Below are 24972 nucleotides of genomic sequence, written 5' to 3'. Positions count from 1 at the left end.
TGTCCTACATCGTCACTGGTACGTTGCGCTGACTGACGCACGTTAAAGACTGAAGTTTGGAGTTACGGGGAGGAAACAATACTTGTATTTTATTCTTGTTGGGAATATCTTCCAAAATCTCTTGTCTGTGGAAGTGGAAGATGAGATTTTTGTCATTCTTAAAGGCCCATCAATCCAGTTATCAGCTCGCATCGGCTTGTAGGTCAGTGGCATGAGCAGCCCCGTCAGAGACTGGAAAAAACTGTCCTTGTCTGCATTTCTCCTGCAACTGTATTTCTTGAGCTGCTTAGTTTTTTTCTGTATTTCCCCGCAGGATGCAGTCCCTTCAGTTTTTATGTCCTTACATGAATGCAGATTCTTCCGAGAAACCATTTAGATGGAATTTCCCTCATCCAGATTGTATTTATTCTTCCTTTTCTCCACCCCAACACATCATCTCCACTGAAATAATTGAGAAATAGTTCATCAGTTCCTTTTTGCGGGTCAATTCTTAAACTTCACTAACCAGCAGAAGATGGGAACTTCGGGGTCTGCTGACCTTGAATGCTGAAAATTATGTTAGGTACAACCCCCTCCTCTGGCTGCCTGATTAATCCAGCTGTTTTACTTCGGAAGTCTAAACCTTTGTTTTCCGTGACTGGATCACGATGCCAAAATTTATTTGCAGATGTAAGCATGTACGCTTGTCTTTCTGATTTCTAGAGAACAGTTGGGTTGTTTGTTCAGCTGAAAGAGTTCTCCAGCCAAGGTGAATCATCTTCATTTGTTTTTAAAAAATTTACAGATCTTTGTCTTCTTCTCTTCTACACTTAAAATTCATAACAGTACTTTTTAGGATGTACATATTTGTTTGAAACAAACCAAAACTATCAGTAGAGAGTTTAAATTTACTGGCTGAAGCAGCCTGTTATAGTGTTTACACTGCAATTAGTTCTACTGATCAGTGCATAACCAGACCAGCGGTGGCAAACAGTTCCTCCTCCTTGGCTGCTGTATTAGTTGGGAGAAAATAAGTTGCGGGGGGGGGGGGGGGAGCGGAGGAAAGGAAGATGGTACTGAGCAAGACTTGGAAATAACTGCTGTGTGACTGCTTAACTGAATAGTTTTGGCCTTGGGCCTCCTCACGTCATCACATTTGATTGTATAAATTATGTAAGTGTTCATATTTAATGTCTGTATTCCATAATAAACATTGTAATTTGTCCTTAGCAGGATACTCCTTTCCCAATGAGAACATGTGAAATACTCCCCAAACCTAAAAGAGGTCTGGCACCGAGGAGACTCGTACAGAAAATACAAGTTTCTTGGAGAAAATGGCATTAATTGGTTACACAGTTTGTGATGGCTGTGGGGCAGATTGAAGCAATGTGGTACTGGGGTGAGCTGGGAGTACCAGTAACACTTACAACATGGGAATTTCGAGGGAGGGGATTCTGCACCTCTGCTCTGGGGAGACCCCCCTGCAGCGCTGCCTCCAGCTCGGGGGCCCCCAACATAAGGAGGACGTGGACCTGTTGGAGTAAATAAAATCCCCACCAAGAAAACTGTGAAGTCTGAATAGTGACGATAATGACTTCCAGAGCAAAATTTGTTTATGTAAACTTTGCCAGATGTACCAAATACCAAAATATACCAAATAGCAAAACATACCAAAATCATTAAAAATATGGCGTTGTCTTTTCAGGCAGATTTTTGTGTTTTCCCCCACCATATGACGTGCACATTTAAACTGATGCCCAAAACTGAGTTGTAAAACTTGAATGTAAAAGATTACCTAATTGCAACTTCCATATTCTGAAGCTATAACAAGCTTGGAAGCTAATTACCAAATGCAAAATTAATTTTCACACTATAGTGTGATAAACTTCAGAATAACAACATTGCCGTTGTTATAAACTGATCAATAAATATTATGTGAAGCACAACAAATGTAATAGTTATCTGCCAGCTGTTTTAGGGTAGGGGAAAAAAAAAAAAAAACAACCATAAGCTTTGTGCTACATAAAACGCGGAGCTGTGTCAATGCTTTGTAATCATGTGAACCTTTAATTAAGAAGTTCCCACAGAATAGAAAATGCCGACCTGCTCGGTTGTGAAGACACTTACAATGAATAACACCGAGCAACTTGAGCAACGGCTGGTAACGGCGCTTCAGAGAATAAAACAAATTCAGAAATGGTTTTTACGATGTGGAAGAAAGTGAATGGAGGATGGATTCCTCTGCAGATGGAGAGTGGAAAGAAGTCATGTTTTGCAGTCTGTTCCTAGTGTAATAAAATACAGACTCTTTCAAGAAATGCTTATTAGAGATGAGCATTCACACTCACCAATTAAGAGCTCCAATAACTTGGAAGAAATAGCTGCCAGAGTTGTTTTGCAGTTCCTTACCTTCTGAGATTCCTTACAATGCTAATACTGCCACTTAATGTCGTGGATGTATTTCCAGGTGTTACACTTTTTCAAAATATTAAATATTCAAGAATTGAATTCTCGTGAACGGCATTTTGTAAAAAAAAAAAAAAAAACAAAACCAACCCACACCTATTTATGGTTTATTTATAAATATAGATGCAAAGTCACACAACAAGGATGAAGGAAACCTAATTTTACAATCCCAGGCTCTGTGGCTGACTTAGAGAAGTCTTAAATATAATTTTCAGTAACAATCTGTCTCTGAAAAAACAGAGAGAGGTCGCTAACCAGCCTTTGTTTTAGTCTGGCATTCCCATATGCTGTCTTTTTAGCTCCTGTAATATTTCCCCGCTTTTTGAACTAGTTCAAAGTAACTTTAAAGCAGACAAATACATTAAGGTTACAAAGTGTGCTGGTTTGTGTATACACAGGAATATTTTAGCAAAATTGTTACCTTAGACTAGCCTAACTTGAGTTAGGGTAAGAGATGCCAAGTCTCTATTCCTGCATCCCAACTAATAGATGGCTCCAATTTATGTATTCCTCCGTATTCTTAATTTCTTCGAAACGTCACCTTTTGCCAAAGCGTGCAAAGGCAGCCGTACCCGTGGTCGCGGAGGGACCCTCAACGCAGTGAGTGGTGCTTTCCGGGGAACAAAATCAGCTCCGGCATGGAGGCGGAATCTGTTGGGCAGATAGGGGGTTATTTGTCTGCGGTTTTGTTAATCTTTCCGGTTTAAGAGGTGAATTGTGTAGTTTTCTAAGCCAGTTTGGGGGCTGAGATGCCATTACTGCTATTGATAAAGCCAGAGAACTCCGCTTGGCGTTGTTACGCTCCTGTATTTATAGAAATATCTCTATATGGGCCTCACTGAGGTTACCTATGGTTTTTATACTCCTTGTTGATCTTAATTAATAATCCGTTTTGTCTTTATCCTAATATGCATTTTTGCAACTTCTTGTGACGCTGTACTAAATGTTTTCTAGCTGACCATTCATATTAACTTAGATCAGTAGCAGCTACTGAATTAGAAGTGTTTTCAAAAACAATTCCTCATATTTTTTGGTTTATACTGAAAGACACTGTCATGCTTAACTTGTGCCTACTGTGCTCTTATATGTTAATATACGTGATGTTTTTTTTAATAAGTATGTCAGATAACTTGCCTATTGCTCTACATTTACTTTATTTTGTAGCTGCTGATTCTTTGATAATATAAATATTTAGTTTTCACAGATATTATCACCCTCTCTGTCTCCTGTCCCAAATCTCTTAAACTATTGTTCTTACTCATATGCTCTTTCCATATACATCTCTTTTCTTTAAATAAACTGAACATTAACGTGTTTAATTTGGGTAAGGTTCTTATGCTGCTTAGTTCATAATTCTGCATTTTATTAATAGTCTCAAACAGTGACTGCACTCATTAGAATATTTTCCTCTTTCTGTGATACTGTGCTTGCCGGCTTTGAAAGCTGGTTTTAATTGGAACTTCCCATTTATTTACTTCTTTCCTGAAACTCTGTATTTCACCATGTCAAAATGCAGCTGTGTGTGTTTTATAACCCTGTGATCAAGTGGAAGTAAAATTGGACTGCGGAATTTTCCTTAGCTGAGCTTCCTCAATTAACATGCTACTTTTGATGTCGTATGTGTTTTTCAACTTTTCTTAAAATCCCCTTTCCTACAGTCTCTGTAAATCTCTAATTTGGAAGAGTCTGTTTTTATTGTCGCTTAATCTATCTTTGTGCATGACTGATCTAGTGTGTAATTTTATCATCATATTTTCAGATAATTCCCAGGCTGTGGTTTCAATTTATGCTTTCTTTACATATCTTTCTACACTTTAATGTAATTATGTAAGAAAATATATACATTCTGTAACGTTATATTCTATTATGGCTTACTTGCTATGTTTTTAGTTTCCCAGCCAGTGTCCCAGTGTTTTTATTCTTGTACAGTTCTCTTCTTTTGCTTTATTTTTCTGCGCATCTGCATGAATTGGGCATCCTTTCAGCTCCCAGAAAATCACTACAGAATTGACTCGACCATTAAGTCGCTTCAAAAAACACATTTGAACTTGCAGTGGGAGAATGTGCTTATCCTGTTTTCAGTCACTTTCACTTCACTTTTCAATCACTCTGCCATCGAGCACCAAGCGCTATTTTGAAAGCAAAAGGTTTGATTTTCAGGTTCTTTTACAAACCAGGCTTAGAGCCAGTGCCAGCTGGCAACATTGCTTGACCAGTCTCCTCCCAAAAGGGTTTGGTTAGATTATAAATACGTCTTTTTTTCTTTTTTCTTTTTTTGTTTTTTTGAGGGGGGGGTAAAGAAAGCATTTCCCTTTTTAGAAGAAAAAAAAAAAAGTAAGCGTTGACCATGACAGGTTGAAGTTATCAAGGACGGGACACTTGTGTGAGTGGGTTATCAAATATGGGACGGTACAAAGTCATATTGACCTTTTTGCTGCTTTCTTTAAGAAATGTCTTGACTCAGAAACTGGTTCCTGGGGTGGTGTTGAAAGCGCTCACACAGGGCTCTTCGCTTGTGCAGACTGATGCCGTTAGAGCTGTTTCACTGAAAGGATGATAAAGGTTTTTTTCTCTTTCAAACTCTTCATCAGGCAGGTGAACTGGTTAACGTTGATTTTTAATCCCTAGTTCAGTCTTTGCATACGAGATCCTGTCCTGATTCTTCTGTTTTGTAGAGGAGTGGTTGTCGTGTTATTCTCTAGCCAAAAATACTGTAGAAGTTGAAATTGTTGCCATGCTCACTCAGCCACCCAAGATCTGAATTACAGGAAATTTGGAATTTAAAACTACACTAAATCCTCACGCGTTGTAAAACAGGGAAGTGCCAGGTTATGGTCTCACTCAGCAAAACAGAACTTGATGGGATGATTATGGGGAAGATGAGAATTTGAGAAGCTGATGCTTTTTTGGGGGGGTTCTTTAATTGGTGCTTTGCTTTTTCCTGTAGCACCAGGTCCTGATCCTTGTCTGTCTGTCTTTCCACCAGCACGGAGCTCCCACCTGGGTGGGGGGAAGGAGGTGTCAGCATTTCAGGAGTACATAAAGTCCGTTTTGTACCAGTTGCAAGTGAGTTTTCTCGGCAGTTCAAAGGGAAAAGTTGTGCAGAGAGGAAGAATACCTCTATCTGACGGCAGCGCTAGGTCCAACCCTGCAGCAGGTGCCTTCAAAGTCATATTTAAAGAGGTGCTTTTGGCTTGTATCCCTTAAAACAGCAGAAAATGATGGTGAGGAAGTGATACAGATCTCTCCCATCACCTTCACAGTCAGTGCTCGCTCAGATAAGGTTTGTGCAAACTGTGTGTTTGAGACAGAGGAAGGATGTGGCATTTATTTCTCACAGAGCAGGGGAGACTGGTGGGTCCAGGGACATGTGAAAGTAGTTCCTCCTTTGGGTGAATGGCACAACTGCTTTTTCACTGTCACTTTTACACCTGGGATTTGGATTATATTTTGCTCAGGTGAAGATGCTGTGTCCTGGGAAACTTTACTTTGAATTAATGCTAGCAATCAGGGCTGTAAGTGCAGCAAACCAGATGTTTAGCAATGACTTCATTCTTCTCAGTCTTTTAATACCAGTTTTATATGGTCTGTGCCTCAAAACTTAGAGCGAGGGAATCTTCATGGTATTTTGTGTCCTCTTGATTTACAACTGTTCTGGAGCCTTGAGCAGATCTTGAATAATTTAGCCAGCAGGGTGAGGGAGGGGATGGTGCCCCTCTGCTGAGCTCTGCTCTGCTCTGGGGAGACCCCCCCCACAGTGCTGCCTCCAGCTCGGGGGCCTCAGCACAGGAGAGACATGGAGCTGGTGGAGCGGGGCCAGAGGAGTCCCCGGAGCTGCTGGGAAGGCTGGAGCCCCTCTGCTGGGAGGACAGGCTGGGAGAGTTGGGGGTGTTCCTCCTGGAGAAGAGAAGGCTCCGGGGAGACTTCATTGCGGCCTTCCAGTATCTGAAGGACACCTACAAGAAAGCTGGAGAAGGGACTCTTTGCAAGGGCACGTAGTGATAGAACAAGGGGGAACAGCTTCAAACTGGAAGAGGGGAGATTTAGATGAGATATTAGGAAGAAATTTGTCACTGTGCGGGTGGTGAGCCCCTGGCGCAGGTTGCCCAGAGAAGCTGTGGTTGCCCCATCCCTGGAGGTGTTGAAGGCCAGGTTGGACGGGGCTTGTAGCAACCTGGTCTGGTGGGAGGTGTCCCTGCCCAGGGCAAGGCGGTTGGAACTCGACGATCTTCAAGGTCCCTTCCAACCTAAACCATTCTATGATTCTGTGAATTTGAACGGGTTTGAGTGGCTGTGAGAGTTGCCGCAGTCTGCCAAGGTTGGCTGGGAGTGCAGAGTGGGTGGCACTTCCCTGCTGGCATCCTGGCACATTCTTCCCAAACACTGGTTGAGAAGGGGGAAATTGGAAGGAACTGTGCTGTCCTCTATGCGGGGTTAGTTAAATTATGGTGCTGGTGCTCCTTACCTTTGCTTTGTGGAGTTTGAAGGTAAAACAGCCTCCACCTGCAGATCTGGGGTTCTGCAGAGCTTTCCATAGCAGTGTGGCACCCGAGACTTTCTAACGCTTGAGAGAAAGCACGTTCATCTAACAAAAACTCGTCAGTCGTTCTCTATGCTGAATGTTCATGGAATACCAAATGGATTTCAGAGATTTTTTCCTTAATGTCTAGATGTGCTAATCAAGGTCCAAAGTTGTTAAAGGTTTACCTAGAAGTACAAAATGAACTGAGCCAAAAATGGTATTGTCTCGTGCAGTATGATGGAAAAGACATCTACTTTATAAGAAACTGTGTAAAGTGATGGTACCCTATTTAGTAATACTGTACAGGACTTTGGTTTATCTCTTAGGAGAGGGGATTGACTCCAGAAGCACAGACTTTTGAACTACGAGGCAAACCAATTTCTTCTCCAGAGCTGCTAATCTGCCTTCAGCTACATAGAAGAGTGATGTGGTGGGAACCTGCTGAAATCATTTAATATAATTTAAGGCTCCGCCCATTCCTGAGGTTTTCTAACAGTTTCATAGGGGCTTTAAGAAAGGACTCTGTATTTAGGTTTATCAAGAACAGCTTCACAATCTAGAAAAAGTTATTGCAAGCGTAGGGAAGAGTAACAGTATATGGTCTAAACAGAAGCTACTTATATTTTTGAAGTTGAAAAAAAAATTCTTAGCGTTTTCCTACATTTAAGACTCAAAGCCTGGGGGGCAATTTTGCTCAACCTGCTTCTGTTTCTCTCGGTGTCTCGGAGAGATGAGGGATGCGTGTTTGCTTGGCGTATTGTACCTCCTTAGAGGTCGTAGAGCTAAAATTTGCTGTGTCTGCAAGAAGAGAGTCCCTAAACTCGAAGCTGCTATCGGTACCAGTGGGGCAACCCTGCAGTGCCTTCAGAAGAAAAAACAGGTTGAAATACTCACTGCAATGAGATAGTTTTGCATCAACCTAGACGTCTTTTTAGGAGTAATTTAGCAAAAGACCTTGAAAATAACCTGGAATGCTTCGGAATGGCAACTTATCTCTAGTTTAGCAATTTCAAATACATAATGTAGAAAGTGAAAATAATTTCTACAGGTGAATGCTTTGCTTGGTCGTTGTAACTGGTTTTATTCCAGTTTGTAACTTGCTCAGAGTTGGGAGGATCTGCAGTTCCATTATGGACATGGTGCCACATCATGAAGATGACATCTATTTTTTTGAGTGCCTAAAATCTGGAAGCCGAAGACAGGGCAACTTGGAGACAAAGCAAACAATCTGAAGCTTTGTAAATTATGGTTTTATCAGTTAAAATTTACTGAACTAATCTATCACGACACTCTTAATAATGGAGATAGACAGATAAAGAAACTTCCAACATTTATTTTTTGCCAAGTGAAGTAGAACACGGTGGGTAGATTGGCTCATAGTAATCCCTGGGTAACATATCTGTCTTGGCCTGGTGAGAAATCAGGAATATAATAGGTTAGAGGATATTTTGATGAATAAATCTGAATTGGCTCTGGGTCCAGTCAGCTTGGCTTTAGCCTCAGATAATTTCCCATCTTAAAGCTGTGAGCGTTGTTTTTGAAAACTTAGAAAAAAGCGGCAAACTTGGTGCCAGGTTTTGTTTTTTGGTTTTTTTTTTTTTTTCAAAGGAGTGCCGAGGGAGGAAGAGTTAAGTTATAATTCATTCAGGTTTGTTTAAATTCCTGGAAAAGCATTGCAGCAACAAACAGAAGTGCTAAGAAAAACCGCTTAGCACCAGTTTGGTATAATTTTTTTACTTCTTTTTTGCTGTCACAGTCTAACAGGTCTGTAAATAGAGAAGGTGCTGGGTGTCTTGGCTTTAGGGAGGTTATTGATTCTTTCACGCAGCGGTCTAAAATGCATGCTAGGGAAATGTGGTCTGGATAAAATGACAAAACCGGGATGAAAAACATTTGGAAACTCATGTAGCTATCAAATAGTTCTTTGTTAAAATGAATGAGGTTTCTTAGGGTCTGTCCTTAATCTGGTGGTAGTCAGCATTATCATTAATAGCCTGGAGGAGGGAATAGGATGTATGCTTATTAAATTTACTGATATTGACTCGGGATGGGCGGCAGGTGAGTCTGCCAACAGTACTGAAGTTCAAAATCGGCTTGAAAAATCAGCGTACTGTCTTTCAAGTATTGGCTCCTATGTTTCAAGGAAGATTTAGACCATCTGGAGAGAGACCAGAGGAGAGCAGTGGAAACCTTTGAGGGCAAAGAAAATAAGCAGGCTACAAATTAAGACTGAAAAATTCAGGTTTGAATGAAGAGGCACATGTTTACCCTAAAGCATTAAGGGAGTCTTGAAATGCTAAAAAGAGGGTTGTAATTTTTTGGTTTATCCGCTGTGTAGCATGCTGCAAATTGCAGCAAGCAATATTAAGCACATCAGGGTAAAAACGTTTAGGGATTGGGGTAAGATTCTGTGAGTCTTTCCCAAATGGTCTTAACTGGTGTGGGACCGTTCCTCCGTGAACCCGGGGACTGTCATGTGGATGGTCTTTTGCCTTTCCTTTCTGTAGGATCGCACAGATACTCCTCCTACTAGTGAATAAGCAATTCCTGGGGACTTTTTAAATCTATTTTATGGATTGAATATAGAAAATAATGCTAAACTCCAGGAGCAAGATGTTTTGGGAAGAATTAAGAGGCTTCCCGTGAAATAATGGTTTTAACTCTTAACTTTAACTTAACAAATGAACAAAACCCGCAAAGGATAAGAGCTTTGACATTTCCTTTGCTAAACCTGACTGCTGCAAATTAAGTTTCCAGCTTTCCCCTTTGTTTTCCTTTACCTTCTTGTCATGCTTCAAATAACAAAAAAAATAAAAAAGAAATGGAGCGGCTTGGAAAGAGATTGCGAATGACAGAATGAAACTGTGTTTTCTGGAACTGGAATCATCTAACGGTGGGAAGGAATACCCCATCTCCGGGAAGGAGAAGCAGCATGATTAGAGATGCAGCTTTACGTTAGATAACCGGCCTTTCAAAATGTTTCTGGAGAGTTTTACAGTTGATGCTGCAGGTGCACGGAAACCTCTTTTATTGATCGTTTAACCATATTAAAGGCAATTTAGATAAACAGTCCTGGCATAGTTTTGATCTGTGCCTTTTAGAAAGTATTAGGATGTGCTGTAGAAGTCCACGCGCTGCCTGTTATATGGTTTGTTTTCATTTTTATTTGTGCTGCGGCAGCGCTTTAGTCACGGTCTCGTTGCCTAAGGCCCTGGGTAAGCTCCGAGCAAAATAATTGTGTCTGACAGTGTTTTTATCGTCAGCTTATAATGTAAATTGGACCAAGTCATATCCTGCGCGGAATCCCTGAATTGAGTCCGCGCTGAATGGAGTTTGTTCTCATTAAATCATTAAAGGTTTTATTGAATCTAGCTCGAGTAAATAAAACACCACTTTAAATAATCGCTGTGAGCACTTAATAACTATCTTGGAATTTGATATTGAGACTGAATTGTTCTTCTGTGTTCAGGAGCTGGAGTCGTCTTCTCACCACGCAGGCTGCATTGCATTTTCCGCTCCCACACGTTCCCTTCTCCCTGTCCAAATGTTTTGAAGAGATTGGCAACAGCATAAAATATGTTTCAAGTTACTCCTCAAGCTTGTGAAAAAAACATCTGTATGAATGATAAAGCTGTCTGCCGAATTTTTGGCGCTAAGTATCCCGCTGTTTCAGTGAGTCAGACTCATTGAGCTAGCTAAAGACATGTAAAATCTTACTGATTTAAGAAAAGAATCAGAGCATTGGGGAAGCACGAGCATATGAAATGTCTTTTTTGGATGCATCTGATTATTTTTTTTTCATTTTTGTAGTAGAAGCATTCTTCTAAATGTAGAAATTTCGTGCAGCTCAGTTGCGTGGGGGTTTCTTCTTTCTCTGTTTGGAGTGTTCTCTGTATATGGCAGTTTTTCTTCATTCTCAGCCAGTCTTACTCTCCTACAACAAAAAACGTGATTTTAAAAACATCTGATAGCAGTCAAACTGCTGTTTTTACAATGGCAAGGAAGTCTTAATGTAACTCTCAATTCTAATTTAAAATAAAATAGAATTTTCCATCTTGCATGCAACTCAATAATACTAATAATGCTTCAACATTACTGAACTTTTTTTTTCATTTAAAAATAAAACAAAACACAGCTGCCTTGTGCGTAAGAAATGGATGGGTCTCGTAATAAGAATTTATACATAATAAAGCTGTTACTTTTTCTTGGTGCTATTGGAGAGCCTCAAGTTGCAGGTGTTGAATAGTACAACTGGCTTCCAGACTTCTGTGAAGTCGGTTGAATTGGGAGTAACCTCGCTCCTCCTCCCGGAGAAGTCAAGTAAAGAGAGAGATGCTAAAATCCTCTCCTTTGTGCAGTGTTTGACTGCCAGAAGAGTACGTAGCAAACGAAATGATGCCACTTAGCATAGAAAATAATGCCACTTAGTAAACAAAATGATATGAGAAAGCTGCTGCTGCGGCACATAGTGCATAGGCAGTGATCTTGAAGATAAGTCAAGCAAATCGCTGTGCGTGCTTCCTTGGGGGAAAAAAAAAAAAGCATTGTTTTTTGTTACTTGTCAGTGCTTGGAAAAGTTGCTCTTCAAACTAGAAAAATAGTATATTAACATCATGTAGTAGCTAATGGATATTAAACGTACGGGCCATCGTCTTCCCTACTCGGACTTGGCTTCAGGTAGGATCTCTCCCTTTTTCTCCTGCTTTAATTCCCCTTTACACCTTCTCCCTGGCTGGCTGTTTCGGGGTGCCAGCACCACTGCAAACGGCGTGGCCGGAGGGAGCTTTGCAATCAGAGACTTGTTGGAGCAGCTGCTGTCCATATATACCCTTCTCATCCGCCAGCCTAAGGCCTTACCTTCCGTCTGGGCCAGTTCTGCCACCCGTTGCCTTTTCCCGGCTCGCAGGGTTTATTTGGGCCATTTGCTAACAGCCTGTGATGGAGTTCCTTTGATTACTGAATATTAGATGTTACTCAGAAGACAGTATTTTACCGTCCTTCTCAATTCAAGGTTCCTTTTTTTTCCTGAAACAATAATAGCAGAGTGTAGATTTATTTGTAGAAATGAAAGTTATAAGGGGTTGGTTGATGGATTCTGCTCTGATAAAGAGAAATGATCAAAATGATGCAAGATACTGAAACCACTGAAATGACAAAGAGCAATAAATTTGTGCCGTTGATGGATATTTTCCAAAACTCAGTGTTACATCAGCTAGCATCTGCCATGCTTTCTGCAATCAATAATAGGTTTTAGGGGACCTGGCTGTCATCAGCACCTCTCAATTATTACGGATAAAGATCTTAGGACTGCTTTGAAAAGCATCGTTAATATGTCTTTTTAAAAGCCGCATACTTTTCTAGCAATGATCTTTTAATTTGGGACGTCTTTCTCTTTCCTTTCCAATAGCTAATTGCTTGCTTTCTGTTAGTATTATAGCAAATACTTTTTTTTTCCCTCCTCCCCCAATATCTGCCACAACTGGCCTTATTAGAAAATACCAATAATAGACTTGGGGTAAGGTCTGGTAATAGGGAACGTCAAATAGGAGCCGCAGCGCTGGGAAACATGAATTTGAGTGTACATGAAACTGTGCTGCTTTTTTTTTTTTTTTTTTTCCTTTTTGATGGTCTTTCTGTTCAGCAGAATTTCATTTTTAGGCGTTGATTCCTTGGATGATGGATTGACACAATTTTATGTCCCATCCATCCATCTGTTAGGCAGATTTGCGACCGGTTGAAGAACCCATGAATGCGTAATAGTAACGTGTTTGTAGCATAACGATCCGACGTGCGTTTTGATGGGGGGTAGGAAGGGAAAACCGAGACATGGAGGAAGGGTCTGCGTTGTCTTCAGATGAGTTAAAATCGAGTTTATGTGGCAGTTGGTCTGTTTATGCTATTTTGTATTTGCTTGTTGTAAATTCTGCTTAATGTGTTAGTCACACACACACGGAGTCACCAAGTACGTTTCTTTGGACGAAGGGTGAGCAGAGGTTGCACAGTGCTTGCAGGGGATTTCAGACTTTTTTGACCTTTCATGTCAATAATTATTGATGAAAAATAGTCTACTTTGAACTAAGTCAATTGTAATTACCATTAAAAAATAATTAACTGAACTTTTTTTTCTAATTCACTGATACACCCCTTAGAATGAAGTGGAAAAATTAAATTAAAAAAACCCAAACAACCCCTTCTTTCACAGCTATCAGAGAGCAGACTATTACTGCAGTTTTGGTGAACTACAGTTTTACATATTTATACCAAAAATTGCTGAAGTGTTGCTTCAGAGATCAAAGGTTTCGATGGCAGGCCCGTGCCTTTGCATGGTGCGCGGGAGTGTGCGGCACAGCGGGACACGGGGGTCACGAACCCCGCGGCGGCTGGGGATGAGACTTACTGACCTCACAGTAGCACTTCTCTGGAACAGGATGTTAAGTCGTGATAGTCAACAGTCTGTAGCCCAGTGAAACGGAGAGGTTTTATGTATTTCACTCAACTTCGGATGGGGATTTCATAGAATCATAGAATGGTTTATGTTGGAAGGGACCTTGAAGATCATCGAATTCCAACCCCCCTGCCCTGGGCAGGGACACCTCCCACCACACCAGGTTGCTCCAAGCCCCGTCCAACCTGGCCTTGGACACCTCCAGGGATGGGGCAGCCACAGCTTCTCTGGGCAACCTGTGCCAGGGGCTCACCACCCTCACAGTGACAAATTTCTTCCTAATACTTCATCTAAATCTCCCCTCTTCCAGTTTGAAGCCATTCCCCCTTGTCCCATCACTACATGTCCACGTAAAAAGTCCCTCCCGAGCTCTTCTGGAGCCCCTTTAGGCACTGGAAGGTGCTATAAGGTCTCCCTGGAGCCTTCTCTTCTCCAGGCTGAACACCCCCAACTCTCTCAGCCTGTCCTCATAGGAGAGGTGCTCCAGCCTCAGAGCATCTTTGTGGCCCTCCTCTGGCCCTTCTCCCATAGGTCCATGTCTTTTCTATGTTGGGGGCTCCAAAATTTACGTTGTGATTTGTGATAGCACCTTAACGCAGTGGAGCTCTGTCTCATTCTCTAAAGTTACTTTTAAAAAAAGCATTAAGGCAATGTGTTATCAAGCAATACCGAAACCAGGAGAGCATTCTGCACGGACTTCTGTTCTTGCCTCTCTACAAATTGATTCTTATGTTGAAATGTCATTCTCAAGCCCGTTAAACGTGATTGATGTGCACCTTCAGGGAAGAAATAAGCATGCTCCTAGGCTGCGGGCAAAGTCAGGCGATGCCAAAGGTTAAACAATCAGTTGATTTCCCCGCTTTAGCCCAACAGTGGTATTCTTTGTTTCGGTCCAGCAAAACAAGAAGTGTTATTGAGAACAGAACAAGGAAGATCTCATACCAAAAGGTTACATTCAGCCTAAAGTTTAAGAAAGCAAACCTGCTGTACTGGTCTAATTAAAAGCCATACATTTGCCTACGGCAGTTTTTGTATGAAATGCCAACAAGTGGTTTATCCATTTTCATGAATGAATGCTAAACGTATTTAATTAGTAAATTATCAGACATCTTCACTATGCAGCTGGAGCCCTCTCTTCAATGTTTCATTGATTTGGGGGGCGAGCTGGTTCCGTTTGGAAATAAATCACGCTAGTTTTATAGTTGATTTGCTGACATCAGTAAGAGGGTTTCCGTGTGAAAAAATGGCTTTATTTATCCCTGTTGTGAGATTTTTGCGTCTTTAATTTTGGCATAGCTCGTCCTCAACTGCCAGTGAGCTTTTTTTGTGGTTGGTTTTGTGTTTGTGAATGTTTGTTCAGCATCTTGAGGACAGATCTTGTAGGTGGAGTCTCATGCAGAAGGGATGGAAACCTGAAAATAGCACCAGGTGGGGATTCCTAATGAAGCTCCAAATCTCATCACAAATTGCTCTGACAGAGTTAAAGGAAATGTTATTATTCCTTTTATCTGGATTTTTTTAACAGCTGCCTAATGCAATTCATGCAATTTTTTAAAAATGGAAGGAATTGCAACGGAAATGCAAGATTTTATAGTTAATGGCATAACTTTCCTTGTGGAAAGTATTGCTGATTGTATAAGTGAATGTGCCAGAGTGAAATATCCAATGTGATCCTTAAAATATGAAAATGACCCTTAACTAAGCAAAAGAGCAATGGAAATCAGGGAAGGTAACTGGGGAAGATGGGGAAGCTCAGAATGGGAAATAATAGCACGGTGGGACACATACTAACGAGTTTCATGTTAAAGAATTGACGGCTGTTAGGACTATTAGCGTAAACCCAGCTGTAAGCATCATTAACACTGAAAACTGGTACCCGGCTCAGCGGGTCAGTTCAGAGCGGTTCGAGTTTGACTTTAAGGTGAAATAGGTATATTTAATATGAGGAAACAAGTTTTTTCCACTAATGATAGATATTAGCAACAATTAAGATTTTTTCTATGTGAGAGCGTCAATCAGATTTTAAGTTGGGTAATAAATCTTAGCATCAAATAGGCTGGTAAGGCAGGAACGAAATCTGGTTCTGCTTTTTGGGATACTTCTGATATTTCGCTGGAAGACAACTCAAGGGCTGTCCCAGCAGGTGAGAGCGTCTGAATTACAGTGTGGAAAACGTAAAGGAGTGATACTGCGCCGTGCTTCTCGTTGAGTGGGACAGATGCAAAGGTGTGTCACCCCAGGCTTTTCCCCAGGATGCACTCTTCTGGAAAGCAGCTGTGGGGTTGATTTTTCTTAGCTGGAAAGGGAATTTCAACTCAGGTCTCCCACTTCTTTGCTAAATGGACTTTTATACAAAAACTGGAGAGTGCTTCTCCGGTGAGGGCTCTCTTGAAGAAGCAGGAACGCGGCTCAGTGTTCGTAACCCCCTTAAGCCAACTCCGTGAGTTGGATAATATACGTCTTCTTTTCCATTTGATGGGACTCAATTCGTAAGACTGTTAAATGAGATTACGAGCCGGAGGAGGGACTGCTGCGACAGCGACTTCCCTCCCTCGCATTGTTTACAAATTAAATTTTGCTGCTCTCTGAGCTTGAATATGAAGATGTTGCTATTGATTTTTCTGAGACAGTGCAAAGTGAAATGCAGAGACTAAAGAGTGTAATTAACATTAATAATTAAAAATGAACTGCACTTTTCTATCTCTAGTGTATTGTAATCCTCGGAGTAAAGGCCTGAGTCTGTGAGCAACAGAGCTGCTTCAGTTCACTGGTAACGGTTCAGCATTGGATGATCGAAACTGGGAAGTTCGGTTTGGGCACATAAATGACCGGCTGTTTCATTGCTCCTCAGAACCCCATGTCCTCATTCACTTAAATAAAAAATTGATTCTTACAGCTGTGACAAACGGAGACGTTTTTCTTGCAATATTCCTGCCTCTGCTTCTGCCACGCACGGCTCAGACGTCTTCTGTGTTACTGGTTTTGCTGGGCTTAGTCACACGCAGAAAGATTTTCGGTGAAAATCTCAGTAGATTCAGAGTCCCTCTGAATTAAAATGTTAACGTGAAACTCATTATTTTTTTCTCAACAGAAGCTAAAGTCAAAAATATAAAAAGGGTAAAAATAACAGTCTTGCATTGTAGTAAGTTGCTAATACTGTAGATTGATTACTTCTTTATATGTTGGCTTATTTCATAAAGCAGCAAAAACGTTATTTTAAATACATCTTATTGTAAACTTTTTTTTTTTCTTTTCCTTCTTTTAACAGAGCATTCAGAAGCTGGCTAGCCAATACTTAAAGAAGGACTGGCTTGGAATAAAAGCTGATGAACGAAGTGATTATAGGTAATTTAACAGTTGGATGTCTCGAAATAGCTGTCTTTATAATTTCAGTTTGTGTAATTATTTTACTCAACAATGAACCACTGCTCTTCTGTAGTTAAAGGGTGTTCTTTTTCTTTGTTGTAGAGCATTGCTAGTTAAAAATGAAGCTGTGTTTTCCCCTGAAATTCTGAAATTAGTCTTAAATAGACGTTTATTACTTGAATAATTTAGGAGGATTGGAAAAACAAAATGGCAAGACAGGACAACAACTGTAATTGTGCACCCTGTTTGGGTATTAATGCTCGTATCTGAATATATATTTTAGTAAATAGCTTTAAGGCTGGAGTAATAAGCACGTGGATTTCTTCGTAGGAAAAAACAGCAACACATTTCTTTTTAGGAGGCCTTTCTTCATGAAGATCCCATCTGACAGCAAGGAGGAGGCAAAGCGAGAAACAGTGTTTACAAAACTTAGTTTGATTAACATGGAAGGTGGATCATAACATGAAACCAGAAATGCCTTAGTTGCTAAAGGCCTCCCACCTTTGAATAATACCTCCTAAATATTTTGAAAACGTTTTAAGATGCTTTATTTTAATGTGTTCTTTGTATTCTGACAAATTTAATTTCAAACAGGAAGAAATTGTTGATAGATTTGTGTTTTGGACTTTCAGTACGTCACACCACTTGTGTGTCTCAGAAGAAATAAACTGAATTAGCACTCTTAAGAGTATATAAAATGCTCCTACAACACAGAGACAGACTCCTCCTCCCTGCTGTTTGCTCCCCACTCAGCAAGTCTTTCTTCTGCCTTCTGTGCCATCAGATACACCCACGGTGCCGAGAGGTCTTCTCCAAAGACCTGCTGCCCCATCCCTCGCGATCACCGAGTCCGTGGGCTCTGCGAGCTCTGGCAATCTTTCCTTTCTGCCAGCACAGGGCAGATCTTGTCGCCTTCTCCCCCTTCGCCTTCTGACTTGGGCACTTCTGAGCTTTTCTGGTGAATTATCGGGGCCCTGCAAAGCTCGTTATACAGCTACAGTGGTTGTCTTTCACCCGTTACACGTGATGAAGGAACTACAAATAGCTGAGGCAAAATTGATGAGTGATCTGTAACTATTTGCTTGATTGCAAGATGCCCAAAATCACAAAATCCATGATCTTACAAAAAAAAAAAATTGTCAGCGTCTGATTTGGCTTTGGCTGCTGGGGTCTCTAGGGTCTGTTCCATTGGAGCGACAGGCTCAACTGAAAACGTTTGCCAAAAAACTTAAATCACAAAACAGGGACAGGAGGGAAAATTTCTACTTTTGGTAAAACTTCAGTTAAAATTTTTGTTAAAAGTGCAGAGATTTGCTAGGTCAGCCTGAAGGATTGTGCTTTAGCTTTATTTTTAAAAGCGATCCCAGAAGAATTATGTTCCCGTTATTTAAACCGACCCATATTTCCAGTGTAATGCCTGGCCTCCCTTCCTTCCTACCCACGACCTTTCTCTGCTTCATTATTTTAGGAGCATGTACTCAGTTTGGAAATCACTTCTAGAAGGCACGATGCAAGTGGCTCAATCCCGACTCAATATCTGTGAGAACTATAAGAATTTAATTTCTGAACCAGCCAGGACTGTACGGTGCTTTAAGGAACAGCAGTTGAAGAAGGTATTTTCGCTTTAATAAATTCTTTAAACTTTTGTTGGTTTTTATTTAGAAAAAATGGCTATTAGAAATCTTTTAGTATGGCACTTCTAAAATACATATGCAGTTTTCAGTCTTCTCCTGCTCATGCTGTTACAGAAGTAAATCGCCAGCTTGTTGAAGATCTGAGCTATGGTATCTGAAATTAAAATTGCTTGGAAATGAGTCTTCTAAAATATGATACCCAGTGGAGCAAAACTGTCTCTGCAAATCTAACATCACACTGCGGCAATTACATCGAATTGGTTTTGCAGTTTTGTTAGAATAAGTTCTGATTTTTAGAAAAGGTGTATCTTAAACCTGAAGGTGTCTTCAAGGTGTAGGGTGCAAGTTATCCAGCCACCTCCTGTAAAGGGGTCACAAGTAAGTATTCTAAAAACTGCTATAGTTGATCTATTAATCCATGCAAAGAAAATAGCGTAGTTCAAGGAGAAGTAGGTACAAGGCCAAGTGCAAGGTCGTACATCTGGGTCGGGGTAATCCCAAGCACAAATAAAGGCTGGGCGGAGAATGGCTGGAGAGCAGCCCAGAGGAGAAGGACCTGGGGGTGCTGATTGATGAGAAGCTCAACATGAGCTGGCAATGTGCGATCACAGCCCAAAAAGCCAATGGCATCCTTGGCTGCATCCCCAGCAGCGTGGCCAGCAGGGCGAGGGGGGGATTGTGCCCTTCTGCTGTGCTCTGGGGAGACCCCACCTGGAGTACTGTGTCCAGCTCTGGAGTCCCCAACATAGGAAAGACATGGAGCTGGTGGAGCGGAGCCAGAGGAGGCCCCGGAGCTGCTGGGAGGGCTGGAGCCCCTCTGCTGGGAGGACAGGCTGGGAGAGTTGGGGGGGTTCAGCCTGGAGAGGAGAAGGCTCTGGGGAGACCTCAGAGCCCCTTCCAGTCCCTAAAGGGTCTACAGGAGAGCTGGGGAGGGACTCTGGATCAGGGAGGGGAGTGATAGGATGAGGAGGAAATGTTTTACACTGAGAGAGGGGAGATTGAAATGAGATGTGAGGAAGAAATTCTTTCCTGTGAGGGTGGTGAGCCCCTGGCGCAGGGTGCCCAGAGAAGCTGTGTCTGCCCCATCCCTGGAGGTGTTCAAGGCCAGTTTGGACGGGGCTTGGAGCAACCTGGTGTGGTGGGAGGTGTCCCTGCCCATGGGCAGGGAGGTTGGGACTCGATAATCTTCAAGGTCCCTTCCAACCTAAACCATTCTGTGATTCTATGAAAAAAAGTAAGCTTGACTTTGATTTAATTGGTTCTTACATTTTAAAGCCATTTATGTCTTAAGAGGTCTCTACCATACCTTTCAAACCATATTTGATGTTTCATCTGTTTCCATAAGGCAGTAAGACACATTTTAAAAGTACAGTGATGTGTATTAATGTACAGCAAAGTACTCTTCATATTTTAGTTATTTTGTGTTTGCGTTCTGCGGGTTTTACTGCTGTGAAGAGAAAGCCTCCCATTTTAAAGAGTGAGCATGGTTTACAAAAAGTCACTGCTCCACCAAAGATACATTTTTGGAAGTTTTCAAGAATGATTTTTTGAAACGCTCGCAACGTGGCTTGGTCGAAGCGTAGCATATGGAGGGAAATAGAAATGCTGGTGGAACACGCTTTGCAAGCGTCTCAGATATTAGTTGGTAGTTATAAATATTCCTTCCCGACATCATTGAGCATTTATTAACAACGCCTCTGGGTTTAATTTGAGGGAGGCGGAACAATCCACTCAGGGCAAAAGATAAAAAAAGCCAACACAAAAATTTCAGTTGTTTGCTATAAAGTGACAAGAACTAATTGTAACTTATCTAGTTAGATATTCTATAGCAGTATTTTATAAAATATTTGGCTACAAACTTTTAAACAGATGTTAGTGTAACTTGAGCTCTCAGTTTCTGAGCAAATTGTTATACAGCTCGTAGAAGTGTGTGCAATATCTGCTTTTCTGGAGGAAAAATTAACTTTATTAATATTGTTTTAGTGCCCTGGGGAATTTTATTTTTCTGTGAAGCTTTTCAAACAATGCTGCAGTAATTCTATAGTGTTTTTACTGGATAAATAATCTCCAGTTTTATTCTTCTGCAAATGCTGATAGTTCAGTGTTTATGAGTTGGCAGTAGAAGTGGGGACTGCTTCTTTAGATTAATATCACAGAATCACAGAATTATCAGAGTTGGAAGGGACCTCTGGAGATCATCCAGTCCAACTCCCCTGCTAAAGCAGGATTGCCCAGAGCACATCACTCAGGACTGCATCCAGGTGGGTCTTGAAAATCTCCAGGGAAGGGGACTCCACCACCTCCCTGGGCAGCCTGTGCCAGTGCTCTGTCACCCGAACCGTAAAGAAGTGTTTCCGTGTATTTGAACGGAACTTCCTGTGTTCTAACTTGTGCCCATTGCCCCTCGTCCTGTCACTGGGAACCATTGAAAAGAGCCTGGCTCCATCCTCCTTCAGCCCACCCTTTAGATACTTGTACGCCATGATAAGGTCTCCCCTCAGCCTTCTCTTCTCCAGGCTAAAGAGTCCCAGCGCTCTCAGCCTTTCCTCATAAGGCAGATGCTCCAATCCCTCCATCATCTTAGTTGCCCTTCACTGGACTCGCTCCAGCAGTTCCCTGTCCCTCTTGAACTGGGGAGCCCAAAACTGGACACAGTATTCCAGTTGTGGCCTCACCAGTGCAGAGGAGAGGGGGAGAATGACCTCCTTCGACCTACTGGCCACACTCTTCCCTGTGCAGCCCAGGATTCCATTGGCCTTTTTGGCGACAAGGGCACATTGCTGGGCCATGGATAATTTACTGTCTACCACAACCCCCAGATCCTTCTCCTCCAAGCTACTTCCCAGCAGGTCCGCCCCTAACCTATACTGGTGCTTTGCATTCTTCCTCCCCAGGTGCAGGACCTTGCACTTGCTTTTGTTGAACCTCATTAGGTTCTTCTCTGCCCAGCTCTCCAGCCTGTCCAGGTCACGCTGGATGGCAGCACGGCCCTCTGGGGTGTCAGCCACCCCACCCAGTTTGGTATCATCAGCAAACTTGCTGAGGATACACTCTGTCCCCTCATCCAGGTCATTAATGAATATATTGAACAAAATTGGACCGAGGATATATATAAATGATAGAGGTTCCTTTTTTCCTGCATGTTTGAATTAGCAGAACAAGTTATTACAATTATCAGGGCAGAACTGCTGGTTCAAGGTGTTCCTAGAGCGATATGCTTTTTCTAAAATGTAGAATAACCATCCACTTGGTATTAATTTTTCTCCACAACAAATTCAGTTTCTTATGCAGTGCGGTCTCTCACCCTTTCCTTTGGATTTCCAGACTGATAAATAATATATTATGTTGACCTTCATCCAGACAAAAGGTTATCAACATTGAAATTTGCAGTCAGTAAAATACTTGTAACGTTACACTGGAATGCCCATCCAAAATCCAGTTTCTATTAGAAGCAGCGTCTCCTTCCAAGATTGCAGTAGGTATTGAGTTGCTCTTGATGAGATGTCATCTTTATTTTCCAGATGTTTCTGTAAACCTTTACTTCCTCCACTGGGTAGAAACTTCATTTTTATGACCCGTTTTAATACAACACTGGAACAATATCAGAAAACCTCATCATAATTTGCTGAAAAATATTGCTAAGTCGCAAGGTGACTCTGGAGCAGGGGTAATAAATGTGTCTCCTGTAGACCACACTTGACCTCGTGAGAAAACCGATCCCCTGCCCTCACCCCGCGGCTCTCGGCCGCAGCCGAGAAGGCTGTTTTGAGGGCAGCAGCCCACCCCCTGCCATTATCTTTCCCCAGAGACCTCGTACGTTCATCCCAGAAGTGGTGTGTGGTTTCATATGATGGCCTCGGAAGAGAAGGCAGAGAGCTGCAGCGTAGGTTCAGGTATCTTCAGGAAAGACGATGTGGCCACCACTGCAGACGTTTGCACGGATCCATATCGGAAGACTGAAAGGCAAATAGAATAAAATCCCTCTGCATGGAGGCAGTGCAACAAGAAACCATCTCCATCAGCTCTCTGAAACAGCTTTTTACATACAGCCAGTGCCTGCCCAACCCAAAAGCCCTAAATGGCATCCAGGCTCCCGATAATTTTTTTTATTCTTCAGAGATACAAAAGCAAGATTATTTAAAACGATCGTGTTAACAACTGGGGTTATTTGATATTTTAATTTTTTGATGCTGGCAGGAGACTTCAGGGATCAAAATACCGATTGATGTAGTAAAAACCCTCAGTCCTTTTGCAATGACTTTAGGGCTCTGTCAGCTGTCCAATATATACAGATTTTTCTACCTTTCATTTTTCTATCGTACACTGAGAGGTCTTCAAAAAACCCAATCCTGCCCTCCACCACTCCCCAAACCACCCACCACGAAGCTTACCTTATGGAGCCCATTGCTTTCTTCGCCTGCCCGCATCAAATACTGGGCTTAGTGTGAACTTATATGAATTTTTACGTAGTTTATAGCCAGAAAGAAACTTGACATTCTTAGAGCAATTCTGTGGTGAGACGATGAGCAATTTCTATTGACTGAAACAAAAGTTTCTTTTTTCTACAGGTGACTGGGTATTATTTTTAATGACTTTGGAATACTTTGAAATTATTTGAATAATTTTAATGACTTTGAAATACTTCGAAACGCTATTGGATTACATCGCCTTATTGGTCTTACAGTGCTTTTAAGGGAGGTTGCGTGCATTGATAATTAGTGTAAGGAAAAACTGTAGGTGTTTAGGAGGGGTGTTCAGTAAGAGGGCAATGTGTGGCAATGGGAGAAGGGGGGTATGTGATAATGATGTGAAAAGAGGTGGGACTTTGGGTCTGGTCTTTGAAGGACAGAAAGGCAAATTGAAAGGCAGATGGGTTCCCTTAAGCTCGAGGCTCTGCCTCTTAAGTGTTGCCTGGAGCCCTCACTCAGTACATCTACTCTGTAATATCGATAATTAAATATAAATGCATTGAACTATCACTCTTCAGCTAGTTTGGGTAAAAGAAAATCTTTACAAATCTCTTTTAAAGATAGTATAATTCTAGACATTGATAATTCACATTTGTTTTGTTAAGTAGATCCTTTCTGCTTAACACAGATCCTTTCCCAGAATTTTTTTTTTTTTTTTGAAGCCGATAGGAAGTTTGGAGAATTGCTGAACATTTTAGTAATTGTGGGTTAACCACAGTGAGCAGTTCAGCCCCACACTGCCGCTCGCTCACACCCCCCTGGTGGGATGGGGGAGAGAATCGGAAGGGTAAAAGTGCAAAAACTTGTGGGTCGAGATAAAGACAGTTTTTTAGGTAAAGCAAAATAAGGTATTTATTCTCTCTTTCCCGTCGGCGGGCAGGGGTTTGGCTGTCTCCAGGAAAGTGGGGCTCCATCAGGCGGAACGCTGACTTGGGAGGACAGACACTGTAACTCCCAATGTCTCCCCCTTTCTCCTCCTTCCCCCCCTTTTATTGCTGACCGCGGCGTTGTATGGTATGGGATACGTACCCCGTTGGTCAGCTGGGCTCAGCTGGCCCTGCTGTGTCCCCTCCCAGCATCCCCAGCCCGCTCGCCGGTGGAGCAGTGGGAAAAGGATGAAAGACCCTGAGACTGTGTAAGCGCTGCTCACCTATAGCTAAAACAGACCCGTGTTACCAACCCCGTACTGGTCACAAATCCAAACCACAGCACCATACCAGCTACTATGCAGAAATTGGCTCTCCCAGCCAAAACCTGGACAGTAATTTTTCTGCTATTCCTTTGACTATGATTTTTTGACATTAAAATGTGTTTTGTGACACCGGTTGGGTCGTATTTATGAAAACGGATGGAATTATTTTCACTCCTTGTCTAGCTCACTCTGCATTTTAAGCCTCTAAGTTTTCTTTGTGGATGACACCGATTTCTGATATAACCCTATTTGTTGGAAAGCTCTCGGAATAGTTTAAGAAAAATGAGCTCTTAAAATAACGTTTATCAAATTGTTCTCGTCGCTGTGGTGGTGTCTTTTACATGGTAGCTTTTGTCTTATGTTTTAAATTTTAGAGAAGGAAAGATTAATCATTTTTTATATCACCTCCAGTAGATTGCCTTTGGGTTTTTCCCAATTGTATTCCAGTTATTTTAACTAATTACCTCGTGCAAAGCTTTCAGAACTTTTATGTTTAATTTGCAAGTTGTCATTGAATTTGAAGAGTTAAACAGCAGCAGCAAGAAAGAAATACAGTTTTATGTTCTGATCAGCTGTAAAAGAAAGGCATGAATAATTGACCAGGAGTGACTTGGAGACCGCGTTCTTCCGTATAAAATGTGATGAAGAGTAATAAAATGATGATGATAGTATTATTTGGATGCAAAAAACCATTAATGCTTTGTTTCCCCAATGCTTTTTTCCAGTGCGTGGACCAGTTGACGAGGATCCAGGCTGAATTACAAGAGACGGTAAAAGATTTAGCTAAAGGCAAAAAGAAATATTTTGAGATGGAACAGATGGCTCAAGCAGTGCGGGAGAAAGCTGATATTGAGGCCAAGTATGTTTTTATAATAGCATATGTATAAATAATTGCTTGT

General features: G+C 41.6%; 1 protein-coding gene across 1 annotated transcript in view; it reads left to right on the top strand.

The window, feature by feature from the left end:
* FCHSD2 (FCH and double SH3 domains 2) overlaps window positions 1-24972 on the top strand; it is a gene marked incomplete at both ends in the record, with an annotated part of 178717 nt that overhangs the window by 72121 nt on the left and 81624 nt on the right. Inside the window, 3 exons of the mRNA XM_082497631.1 lie at window positions 16681-16757; window positions 18247-18391; window positions 24799-24932. Of these exons, the coding sequence (XP_082353757.1) occupies window positions 16681-16757; window positions 18247-18391; window positions 24799-24932 (356 nt within the window). The remainder of the gene's footprint in view (window positions 1-16680; window positions 16758-18246; window positions 18392-24798; window positions 24933-24972) is intronic.

This window comes from Vanellus vanellus, assembly GCF_965231255.1.
Source record: "Vanellus vanellus genome assembly, chromosome: 1".
In the NCBI taxonomy this organism is placed as follows: domain Eukaryota; kingdom Metazoa; phylum Chordata; class Aves; order Charadriiformes; family Charadriidae; genus Vanellus; species Vanellus vanellus.
This window is presented reverse-complemented; position numbering and strand designations above follow the sequence as displayed.